This window comes from Trachurus japonicus, chromosome 9 (assembly GCF_045865225.1).
Source record: "Trachurus japonicus isolate A0001 chromosome 9, Traja_1.0".
Lineage (NCBI taxonomy): Eukaryota > Metazoa > Chordata > Actinopteri > Carangiformes > Carangidae > Trachurus > Trachurus japonicus.
Genome location: NC_140915.1, coordinates 21312816 through 21326353, shown reverse-complemented (window position 1 = coordinate 21326353; position 13538 = coordinate 21312816). Strand labels below are relative to the sequence as shown.

At 39.7% G+C, this 13538-nt stretch overlaps 1 protein-coding gene across 2 annotated transcripts in view; it reads right to left on the bottom strand.

The window, feature by feature from the left end:
• Positions 1 to 13538, bottom strand: part of pde4d (phosphodiesterase 4D, cAMP-specific) — a 189816-nt gene that overhangs the window by 145901 nt on the left and 30377 nt on the right. The window contains exons 1-2 of one of the 2 annotated variants that reach the window (XM_085786525.1): positions 5041 to 5100; positions 3478 to 3716 (exon numbers count right to left, since the gene is read on the bottom strand). In XM_085786525.1, coding sequence (XP_085642651.1) covers positions 3478 to 3716; positions 5041 to 5085 — 284 coding nt within the window. In that variant the 5' untranslated portion in view covers positions 5086 to 5100. Of the gene's footprint in view, positions 1 to 3477; positions 3717 to 5040; positions 5101 to 13538 lie in introns of those variants that run through there. The other variant, XM_085786524.1, reaches the window with a different exon arrangement.

Genomic DNA, 13538 nt, shown 5'->3' with positions numbered 1-13538 from the left:
ATGTCAATGATGACCGTATTCAATTCCACACAGTGAGCTTCATTTTTAACTAAACAAAAGAAAACAGGATTAACATTTTATATCTATAGTCTGTGTGTATCAGTGAGTGTTTGTAAAAGTAAAAAAGAAATAGTAGTTTGCAGCAACAGTCAATCTCTTGCACTAAGCACATGACTCCTGGGATGACATTTTAGAAAATTGTAAATCAGTCTACTGATTGATTGTTTTGATTTAGTTCCCAATATCCAGTACTATTATTGATACAGGTACAGTCTTAATCAGCATAGGTTGGTATAGGGTCACATTAATTATTCAACAAAATAAACAGTCTCAGCTTATCCATTTGTTGATGTGCTGGTCTTGACTTGTGCTCTTCTGAGAGTGTTGATGTTAAAAAACACACTCATTTATTGCAATTAAAAAAGAATAATGTGCATCCATGTGAATGTAAACAAAACAAAACTTAATCCACTCTCTATATTATTAATAGTGGTAGCAAATCATGCTGCCTCGAGATTTGCACCTACCAGAACAATCAATGTACTGTATGTTAATGTATTTTGAGACAAGACCTTTCAGCCTATAAATTATGTAAAAAAGCTTATGGACTTTACCTTTGTTGTACTGTAGTTACAGTTTAAACTAAAGCAATCATTCTATGTGTTTGCTGTCAGCCGAAACAAAGACCATAGTTTTAGAACTGCTTAATGGAAAGAATCATTTTTTGTTTTTCACATTATGAATGCAACTAATGGAAAACATACATTTTTTTGGTTCTTCATCACTCTGCCATTAATACTGCGCACTAGAGGTCGTCTTGGGTCAAAATTGACGTGTCTTAACGCGATAGTACCGTTACATTTTGTTCCGAGATCGGATGGGAACCCGATATTTAAAAACAAGATATGATACCGACCCATTTTTGCCCAAGACATTACAGACTGTCTGTCAGTCTGTGTGTGCCCAAGAGTAAAGCTATGACAGTGATCCGATATTATAGATTCATCAATCTTGAATCAAAGCTTCATTTGAGCTTTGTTAAAATTTTCCCCCTACTATTTTCCCTTAAATTCTCAAACTTAGGACTCAAATTTGCTTCACAATATTTTTGCCACCATGAAGGCCTACTACAACTACAAAGTCTTACAGTATGTTATTGGACATACTCTTTTACACAACAAAACACAGATTTCACATCAGGTTGTTTCTCCATCCATCCATCGTCTGTAGCCTACTGCATATTAAGGTTAGGTCGCGGGGGTGGCTAGAGTCAATCCAAGTTGACATTGGGTGAGGTCGGGGTACACCCTGGCCAGGTCATCAATCCATCACAGAGCTGACACAGAGAGACAACCACACACTCACATTCACACCTAGAGGAAATTTAGAGTCACCATTCAACCTAGTGTGCATGTGTTTAGACTGCACACTCATGCCAACTCCACCCAGGAAGGCCTAAGTGAATCAAACCTACAACTTTCTTGCTGACTTCTGTTCACAGGAAAAGGAGGGCCAAACAAAGCAATGACATCAAAAAAAATTAGTCATTAAGTAGAGGAGTCTGTGACAAACCTGTCCCGCCTTAATCTTCCTTCCAATATTCACACATCCTCCCTTCTAATTACTCCATCCTTATCCAGCCACAGTAACCGGATTTTCAAGGAGTGGGCAGTTGTACACTCTTGAGAATTGTTTGCCCTTTTCTGAAGTTCACATACAAGTTTGTTGACAGTTATTCAAAGAGAATGGGCTGCCTCCACCTCTGCTTGACACTTTTTCGGCATTATCACAATGACTGTGAGTAAATTATTCAATATTGACTGTTTTTTCATTATGGGAAGCAGCAGATTTTATCTGTGATACAAGTAGGCAACGGTGAAGAGTCAGTGAACAATGAAGATGGTGACACACCTAGCTACAGACAAAAATATGAGAAACAAAGAAAAATATACTGTATCACAGTTCCCATTTCCCTGAGCAAGAGGGAGAGAACCAAGACAGGAAAATAAAAAATAGTGGGCAGATGCATTTACTTTCTCATCTGGAACATAGCAAGCCACTGAACAGTGTTATGCAGGTACTACAGCCGCGATGTGCCTTTTGAAACATACTATCATGATCAAAGTCAAGTTAGAGGAGGTCCTCTTTCTCCTTGATTGACAAACATCCTCTGTCATCTGTCATCCAGTTTCCACATACAGTACAGCACTAACTCAGAACAATGGGGGATTTTCCACTGACAGAGCAGATTGACCACCGGATTTCTACGCTCTTTCCAAGTGTCAAGATATATTTCTAGGCCGTTCGTTCTAAATCAAATTATGAGTTCCCCACTGGACCACAGTCTTTGATACAGAATGCTGTTTGGTATGTTTGTTTCTGTCTCTCCTCGGAGAATCAAGCTGGTCGGAGACTTGGCGGTGTCTCTGCCAAACCTCATTTCATCTAAACCACTCTGATGCACTCTCCAGCATTCTCCGGATCGGGTGTGATTCTTCTCTCAGCTGCTGTATGGTCATGTTTTCCAAGCACGGAGAGGCTCTGACTGCGCACTGAAAGCAATGTTGTACAACTATGTCATAAAACTGAGGCAGTTAAATAACTGTCATAACCTCCAAAAGTGAGACTACAAAACGACTGTGTAGCTGTGCACTGTATAACACTCCAGATTTATCAAAACCACATGTGAAATTCCGTAATTAATTTCCTACATTTCAGGCTGCTACTAATTCCCTTTCATTTGACTATGACGTGACACTCAATTTGCAGAGACTTAAAGATTACATGAGTCAGGTAATTTATCACACATTGAACATCCTGTCATCTGTATGGTTTTCGTTTTAGCCTTTTAGGTCAAGTTTGTATCATGTTGCAGCTGAAAACCGACTGATCTGAGACCTATGGTTTGTTGTTATGAAGCCTGCTCAGACATCTACAAAATGAGAGATGACTGTTAATTAACAACCTTTTATATTACATTAGAGGTATTTGAAAGACATTTTTGTCCAGAGCATCTGACATTTTTCCCTCCTCATACAAACATAACGGACTACCAATATTAAGATTAATGCACGACCCTCTAAAACAGCATAGCTATGACCACTCTACCTTGTAATCAGAGCCATGTTTGCTCAGGTGTTGGTTTTGCAAAGTTTTAACAATATCAAAATAGTCGCACTCAATTTAGACATCAGAAATTCATCCCTTGCACAAAACAGTCTAGACCTGTGGTCTCCACATATTGCAAGGAAGTTTTAAATTTTTTTTGTTTTTTTTTACTTAACTGACACAAATGAAAACAAGATTTCAATCTGTAGACGGTGTCAGGTACTTGGCATGTGATGTGTCCTCAGTCACTTGATCCAACTATCCACTCCACTCTACTCAGCCCCCTCTCCAATTACACATTGCACTGAAAACTATTTCGTTAGTTAGAACACACACAAAGACATGCACACACACTCACATTGTCCCTACCTGCTAGCGTCAGCTGAGGTGATGGCAATGAGTGGCGGGGTTCGAAGTGGCAGTGTGGTGGGTCGCGGTGGAACTGTTACTGTGTCTGGCTCCGGCTTGCGATCACAGTAGTACTGTTCTGCCTGCCTAAAGGCCAAAGGGGGCAACTGGACCGTCCGGCAAGACAGCCTCCGCACCAGGAAGGGCTCCATGCAGGTGACTGGCCCTGGTTCTGGGGAGTCAGACGAATCATCTGACACCTAGGTGAAGAGGAATGAAGTGTGGGTGAATTCTGAAGATAGACAAGCATGCAGAGATGTTCTCATATGGGGTTTAACAGAAGATGCTAAATAAAAGGGAAGGAAACAACAATAGTTCAAGCAGGGCCGTTACTAGTAATTCTAGTAAGTGGGCCCCTGCCCCCTGACCTTTCATCACCACTTGTTTCATAGACTATCATTTTTTATTTATCTCAACCAGGGCATGACAGATGGCAGTCAGTGACAGTAACAGACAACTTAACAGTAATTCTGATTCAATACTTATCCACTATGTCTGATGAAGCTTTTGCTAATTTAGTCTAAATAATAATTTGGATTAGGCCACTGTGTGTTGTTGTGGGCCCTACTGAGCTGTGGGTCCCTTATTGTCAGCACCTTTCAAGTTCAAGCACTGTGTTTTAGTATGAAAGATCAGACCATGGAAAGAGTTGGTAGACACATACAGTAGATACAGTAGCCATTTGTAACCTGTAACCAGTAGATGGTTTTGGAACCTTATTATCCTTGTTGTGTAAAGTTTCATTGGTAAAGTTGAAGTACAAACAAAAGAAGCAATAACAGGTTAGGTTTTAGCACAGTTTTGCCTTATCCACTCAGTGATAAGAACGTCTTAAAAACACCCATCTGCGTCAACTTAACACTGTGTTACATAAACCAATATATTGCACCTACAGTACAGGTAACAGATTGTACAATTATTGTGCACACGTGAAAAAGCCACAGTAGCTACTGATGCTGAATAGGGAAGATTTATCTATCGCAAATACAGCAGTAATAGCAATAAAAAAACTGAAATATGCATAGGTGCAGAATTCCTTTTTGTTATGAGACAAGCCGGCCCGACACTCAGCCCCACCTCCTGAATGGCATGCTATGTAAAGAGGACGAGGATGTTTATACTGTATCTGATACGCTGCACCAGTGGTTCCATCTAGTGGCCAACAAAGAACTGGAGTTTGCGATAGTGCTACTTTAAGGGGAGTTGCAGATTTTCCAGATGTGTAACATTCAGCTTCCAGCTAGCTAAGCTTGCTCCAGTGGAGCTCCAAAGTTCTCCATAAAGCAAACATTGCCTATTGTAGTATACCGTTTACTTTCAGTGTGAATAATATTTTGCTACACAAATTGTTGTTATTGTTAAGAGAGCACTCACAGTGAGCATACAGACAGGCGTTAGCAACTACGGCGCACAAAAGATAGAAACTACTTTTCCTAGCCTGAATACATTGAGGAAATTAGCAGCTAAGAGACCCAGCAATATGATACCAAAACATACTGTAGCGTGGGAGAATACTGGACTTACATCTGCCATATGGTCAGGAACAGGACTCCACTGACATTGCTCCATTTCAGCGCACTGCCAAGCTAACAGTAAGCCAACAAACTAGACAAACAGTAGGCTAACACCTGAATGATGATGACAGTGTAACCTGTACAACAGGCAGAACAAGAAGATTAGTCCATTCAGCATAGTCCACACAGGCAGGTCCAATCAAGCCAATAAATGAAAACACCTGTGTGACATCATAATGGGTTGTGGTGGACCTTGAATGTGTCATAGCCTACGAATGCTCTTTTTCTTTTTTAGTTTTTCCATTTTTCTCATTAAAGCCTATATATATATATATATATATATATATATATATTTTTTTTTTTTTAAGAAAAACAAAAAACCTGCCACTGACACTTATCAACACAAAGGTTGGGGGGTGGTTTGGGTTTAACACGCACACACACACACACCCTATTACATTTACACCACGCCTTATGCATTGCACAAAAGATGATGTAATTTAAAGAGTGGAGCTCTTGTTACATTTCATTTTCATTTTTTTTTTAATTTGAATATACCGTATATATGAATTAAGTTTCATTTGGGGCTCACTATTATGCATACAAATTATATGAATTTTAAATCCCATCTTTGCATGCAACTCAGCCGTGCATTTTATGCGTCTAAAATTTCTGTATGCATCACCACAGCAATGCATTAAACATCTAAGATACATTAAACATCAGAGGTTAGATAGATGAGATCCAGAATAAGTTAAGAATAGTGTTAAATTTGTAAAATAAAGTCAAGACAGTAAGAGTGATTAAATGTTATTGAAAAGAACGGCACTGTGTTGGACCTAACAAACGATGGAACAGATTGTCCCTTGATTGATAGAAAGAGGAGGCTCCAAGTGAAAATGATACAACACATCAGGTCAAGAGCAGAGAAAAAAAAAATCAAATGATAGGAATATCAGCAGGGGGCAAGAGCTGACTGAAAGCTGAGACTGTGTATATCTGAGGTGAGGCCAGTGTGAGAGGAGAGACGCTCATTCCACAGTAAGTTAACCTGCAAGAAACACATCAGGTGGTCATGCTATTAAGTGGGAATCAGAAAAGTTGATTCTGCTGCAGTGATGACAGAGCAAAGCCTTTCCATTCAAAACAGTTCCACTTTAATTCAAGGTCTCTTGTGCTTTTGTCAAACATATCTTTTTTTGCACCTGGAGATCCATTCAGTCACTCTTTAAGATAGACAAACAAATTAGTTCATGCAAATTACAATTTTTAGTATGCAAATGGCTATTCAGCTTCCCACGTACTGGCCTCAAGGAGAATAACCCATATTTTTTTTCCTCTTATTGAACACACAATAAGCCAATGACTAGCCTCTACTGGACAAAGGTGGGCAGAAGAAGTTCAATTTTGTCTCGTCATTTCTTTGGAGGCCTGTCCTCAGGGACTGCACAGAGGTAATCAGTTATTTTCGTATTGAGTGGTTCCAGGACTATCTTTGATTCAGGACACAACACACTTGAGTACACAAGCACACACACATATGGAGTGGGCCAGTGAGAGACAGCATGATAAATTGAGGCAGGTTCTGTGGCATTAATCTTGCCAAGAACCATGAGGAGTTTTCATTTGTTCCGCATGAATAACAAGGCTTTCCCATTAGGGGTCAACCGTTAAAGTTTACATTCCAAATAACTCTTATACAGGTGATAATTCTACGACATATGGCTTTCCAACGAGTAAAGTTACAACTTCCCTAGCAAACAAAACTGAATCAGATACACATAGTACAGTCAGAGGACCAGGTTAACCTGTAGGGGGTTAAAACAATACTGTCGCTGTGTTGTGTTGTGTTGTGTTATGTCGTGTATGTCCTGTTGTCATAGCAACCAGTCCTCCAGAGGTGGGATAAAATTAAATTTGGCTTATTTTGTGGTAATCTAAACAATTTTATCTTAAGGAATATGAATTATGTGAGCGCAATATAAATAAAGATTATAAAAACTGATGGGGTTTTCTAAGCCAGAAGCAGCCAACAGTGAAGATCTCTTGTTAGCTGAATTTTCACTTTGATGGTAAAAAGGCTCGATGGCTTCCTTCCTTTGCTATTAATCAAATTACCAAAACTACTGGACATGTCACCACTTGGAGCTTCAGGGGACCAAGGGAGTCTGAGGCCCACAGCCAGTCACCCACCTTGCCTAGTCGGTAATTCAACCTTACTTATAATCTTGTAACAACAGCAAGCTGAAATGAATTCCATGTTTTTCCGTATTTTGGTCCACGTTATGAATTACAGGCATTCATATAATAGATTGATTTACTGTGCCAAGTACAGCCCAGCAGTGCATGCATGGCCTGGAGCAGCCTGGTGGATAAAAACACCTATTCGTCCTCCAAGTGCAAACAAATGAATTACACTGGCAGTTAGCACTATACGCTGCCCCTTACAGCATTATACATCTTTATTAGACCACAAAAACCTCTCTGAGCACTAAGGTGTGTGTGTGCGTGTGTTTGCCGACCCTCTCTCCCTTTGTCGTGACTGCTCTGCCTCTCCCTCCATCACACAGCCAAAACACCTCAATCCCCCACCCCCCATTCCCATCCACCCCAGCATCCATCAAGATGCCAATCTTCATCCAGGAAGCCATCGAGCCTTTCATTCCTACATAATTACCTGTATTAGACTCATTGCCATAGATGGAGGCTACAGAAGGGAACGGGGAAGCTGACATGATTAACCCTCTCTTAGCGGGCTGGGGGTAAAGCAGGTGGATGATGGATCTCATGAGTCAGTGAAGATAAGTCACGATTATGTACGAACTCCTCTTACATTATGTTCAGAAACCACTGAGCAACTAGCAAAATTACTTCTTTTAAACCATTATAGAAATAGACAGTACTGTTATATTTGCGCTTGCACTTTATTTCACATGATGGCTTGTACAGTAGTTTTCCTCTCTTGATTTGAGGTCAGTAGAAATACAAGCAATAACATATTTGCCATCAAGTAGCAAAGGAAAAAAGTGTTCATCCTCATGCTGGAGTTTTGGTTTTTGGAAAAAGTGAAATTGGATGTTATTATTATGTTAATGGATGAATCAGAAAATTATTTTAGTCACGTCATTGGCTGCATGTTTGAGAGGTAGGCGGACACAAGAGATTACAAAGGTTAGGACATCAAACTGTGTGTGTGTTTTCCCACTGTAGATAAAACACACAGTCCTTCATTTTATCTCACTTGTGCTGTCTATCCTAATGCCTGGAGTGGCTCTTTATGATAAGTGGGATCAGTGAAAGGTTAATTAGTGTACTGTGACTCTTCTGTGTTCTCTGTGTGCTTCATGCGCAAATCCAGCATTGGTCAGGTTGATGTACGTATTTGGGCAAGGCAGCCTACAGGTCATATTTTCTGAAAAAGCACACAGCCTTTGAGTAAACAACTGTTTTGTATGAAATCAGTAAGGTTAATAATAGAGACTACTTTTAAATAGTAGTTATCAGAGTGACACTCCATGGTTATTGGGTATCCTTACAATGGTGGCCAAGCTATAATCAACACAATATTACAATATCAACCTTCCTATTAATCTCAGTAAAATAGCCAACAAACATTAAAATAATGTAATGTAACCGTTCCACATTAAAATGTCTAAACTACTAGGTTTATTTATTTTTGAGATGTACACACGTTTCAGAGACATAATATTAGCTAAACATGTGTCAATGTCAGCGTTGAGGTCAATTGCTCAAAATTTATTTTTAAGTGACATTTTAAATATTGGTTGTTTATCTACATGTTTATGTTTTATGTTTTCAGATGAAGGATTTTGGTCATCAGGCATCTGGATATTAAATTATTAAAGGGATAGTTCAACATTTTGGCAAATTGGCCCATTGCCATAATCGCTATAGTCATAGCAGTAGGTTTGTTACCTTTATTTGTCGGTGTAAGCTATTTTTAGAACGGCGGAGCGGAGCAACAGGCTTCTCAGAGCTACGCTATGGAGGCTAAAGGAATTTCTTGGTTTCCCTCATCAAACTCATCAAATACAAAATCCAAAAACTCCAAAACGCTTTCGTGGACAAGTTGTGACCTGCACAATCACCACGCTATGAGATAATAACGGAACGCTACGAAACGGAGCCGTTTTCGAGGTAAATACAGTCTGCTTGCTGAAAAACTGTCCCTGAACGCAACTCGCATCAGCGGTTTTGCATGAATTTACCACTAAAACAACTCCGTCTCGTAACGTTCGTGGTGATAACGTGGTGATTGTGCAGCTCACAACTTGTCCACGACAGCGTTTTGGAGTTGTTGGATTGTGTATTTGATGAGTTTGATGAGGGAAACCAAGAAATTCCTTTAGCCTCCATAGCTATAGCTCTGAGAAGCCTGTTGCTCTGCTCCGCCGTTCTAAAAATAGCTTACACCGACAATTAAAGGTAACGAACCTACTGCTATGAGCGATTATGGCAATGGGCCAATTTGCCAAAATGTTGAACTATCCCTTTAAATCTTGTCTTGATCTTGTCTTGGTTTGCCACAGTAGCTACTTGGTGTCTTTGTTTTTTTCCCCCAAAAAGAACATGGAAATGATAAGAGTTCTGAGATTTGAACCAGGAAATGGCAGATTGAGAGAGCCCATTACAGTCAGATCATTGTAAAGAAATGCCCAGTTGCCCACATTTGATCTTGTTTTGATTGACACCTCTTCTTGTAGCAAAAGTTGCATACTCTGCATTAAAGTGGTACAAAAAAACAAAGAAAGGCATTCAGATTGTGTCTTTCACATTATTTTACATCAATACAATTTCTCACCAGTATTCCTATCTTAATGTATTTACTTAATTGTTTAATGCCCATTTAATTTATTCATAATTGAAGAATCCGCATCAGCTGCTTTGAAAAGAAATCTTTTATCTATCAACAAAGCTAACAAATTAATAATCTTTTTCTCACCATGTGAGAAATAAATTGTGCCATCTCTGTCTTTAGACAGAATCTGTTAATGATTTTCCTGGGGCCAAATTGCAGATGAGCCCTTTTTGAAAGTCTGCAAGACGGTTACAATTATAATTGCAAACTTTTAATTTAGCATAGAAAACCAGCTTGCTAACGAACCTACTAAGTAGTCACAGTTTCTGATTGGTAAAGTGTTTGATTTCAGTTATTAGCAGCTTCAGGCAGCTGTGCATATGCTCTGCAAAATCCTCATATCTAACCAGTTTTGCTTCAGAGGGGTAGATAAAGCAACATGTCAGGTCTATATATCAGTCTTGAGACATGGTAAAAAATAAAAAAATAAAAAAAGAGAGAGAAAGAGAAGAAGAAGAACTTAATTCAGAAAGATTTGTGGGAATTTAAAGTGGAACAGGATTTTTAAGATTTTAATTAAAAAGCTTCGGAGTAATTGTGATGGTTAAATACATGACTTAACTTGTTACGAGGGAGAATGGAGGCTCTCTGCCTGCCACCTGATGTCTCATGGCCGAAAACCAGACCAGACTTGCATAGTTCCTATATTTAATACGGTTTTGGTGACTATGGGAGTTTAAAAAAAGATATACATAATGGGTCCTTCTCTGACTTCAGCCCTTAGTTTACATGTGTTTGCACAGCCCTGCGACAAAATCTGACTGAAGAGGAGGAAAAAAAGAAAAAAAGTTTGTTTAAACAGTCTGAGGATACTTTGATCATGACAGCACATCAGTACGTATTACCAGTCTCTGAAATCTCTGCACACATTGAAAAATAGATATTTTTCACTGCTAACCAACATGCAAGACTTGAGAAAACACTACCCACACTCTGCTTTGATTCCTGCTTTTATTATGGAAATGGTTAAAAAATGTATGCAAATTGGAATGTATTTGACAAAAAAAATGTATTCACGACCTTTTCTACAGGGGGTTGTCACCCTTTGATGAAGACTCTTGATGTGAAGCTTCTTAGATACAGGTGGTTCAATTTTGGCTTCACTGAGGCATTCTCCCCACATACAAATCTCATTTACTGAAACTGTAACACATGGGAACCTGCTGTTAAAGGTTTAAAATTTACTCCCTCCCTCATATCATGTCATTCATATCAATAAGACCATGTGTTAGCAAACAGAAAGTCATGCTTTTTTTTTTTTTTTTTAACTGAATTTTTCATTAGCACCTCCTATTTCCCTCGGCCTTTCAAGAGATTATGATGGCTATACCAAACATTGGTGGGGCTATGGCCTTTAAATTTTCACAGTGTTCACAGTGTCCTGAAATGCTCTCTTCTTCACTGCATCTTTCTTTATCTTTTCACATCTGATCCTATTGACACCATTCAAAACACATACAGTAAATTCAGAGCTTTACCTGGAGAAGTTAGGCATTCACATACCGGTAGGCTACTTTCTTATTATTATTTCATTTTCTGAGGTGTGTAGGCTATATGATGATAGTAGGCTACTAGGGATGCATCGATACCACTTTTTTCCAAAACGAGTAGCCTATAGGCCCTATTTGAATAGCCTGCTGTAGCCTACTTACACCATTACAAAGTTAGTTTGAATTTTTATCTTATTTTTCCACAGATATCATCTGTTATTTGAACAACATTCCTCAGTATGTTTTTCTTGTAGGCTACATGGGTGAGTTTCACTGCAGTAGGAAACACAAATTTAAGAAAATTGTCATAGGCTAGCCTACTGACATTTCCTAGTGCTTATAAACATGGCACTGCCAAACATACTGTAAGATTTCAGTAAAACTTTGTTGTACTGACATTTAACAAAAGTGCTCTGGCGTAAGTTTAACCCATTGTCCAACGCACCGTGACACCAGACCCCCGCCCACACCCCTCGCGAGATGAAGTCTGCTAACCGCTAGCTTCTCTAGTTGTAGCAACTTTAGCAAAGACCGCACCATAACAAACAGCGCAGTCCACGAGCAAACCGCTATCAAAAAGCCACTCATAGCCACAAACAATGCTCAGAACAGCACCAAACGTCATCAACAGCACAAACAGAGTCCCAGCACATAAGAGGCGTCAAACAGATCTGTTAGCTTTGCCTGGTTTCTATTGAAAAGAGACGAAAACAACTCACCCGCTCTCCTCCAGTTACGTTATGCAGCAACTTTCCACGTCCACTTTAGCGTCCAGGCACTGACAACACACGTCCAAGGCCGACTGGCAGCACAAACATTAGGGCAGTGACCACACATGACCACTTGATATAGACTCACTCCACCGGCATCTCTCCCTCTTTCACTTTTCTCCTCCATTTCCTTCAGCTTCAGTAAACTCGGTCTCAAACTCATAGGGGCGCTATGATCATGAAATAGCCCATAGGGTTTAAAATCGCAGGAATGAACTTCACTTCAAGCCAGGGGCGTATGGAGCAAACCTGATTAGTCAAGTCGATGTAGAATGTGTAGACCAGGCCAGAGCTATAGATATAACAGAGTGGCGACAGCCTTTGATGTCGCCGCCAGCGCTGTCACGTGGTTCATGTAGCTCCCAATAGTTCCAAACGAGGCTGCCGCTGTCATGTTCTGCTATGGGACAGACAGCACTGAGCTTGCTTTTGGACGGTAAATATTAAAAAATAAACCGTACAAAGGTATATTTACAACTGTTACTGAATTACTGTATGTACATCAATGTCAGTTTTCAAACAAAAGGCAAAATCTTCTTGCTTCAAGGTTTTATTTGTCACTCTAAAGTGAAGATTAGCCTGCCCTAACGTTACAGTAAAAATGGCATAAGAAGAGGAGTAAAGCAATATATTAAGCGGGAATATATATATTAAAGCATATTTAAGCATAAAAGATGTTCAATCAAACCCACACAGTTTGAAACAACGTTCAAAACACACACAGCCAGTATCACAACTAAATATAAAGCCCGCTAGCTTAATGCTAACGTATAATGCAAAACCTCATAGACGGGCTAACAGAAATTAGCATCGATATCGCCATTTTGCGGCAACCGAGCCACAGCAGTAAAGCTGCCAAAACCTGGCTTTAGCGCTGTCAACACGTCACAGTTTTAATATTTTTTTCATGCAAGAAAGTCACCGTTTAATCCGGAGTCTGTGGTCAGTTCATAACGTTTGTTAGGAACTTGCACCGATGTTTGTTCTGGGAGAAGTGCAGAGTCTGTGTGAGCCCCGACCGGGGACCAGGGGAGGCGGCTGTCACAGCAGCAGCAGCCGCTCTACTGAGCTGATCTGCCGGGGCCGACCGTCCGTCCTCCCGTCGGAGAAAACGAGCCAAGTAACGTATCCGCATGCTTTTAGAGGTTTACCGCTGGCTTGTTAAATTATTTTGAAGAGATTAATGTTGGTCTCATTGATGAAATTTAACAACTGTGGCAGTGGCATTAGTTTGTTTGAATGAAAAGTGAGCAGGGCTGCTTCTGGGCTAACTTACGGACTGAAATCACCACAGTTACGTAAATAAATACATGTTTTTCAATGAACCGATCAGTCTAATAATTTTTATTTTGTTAAGTCAACATGGTTA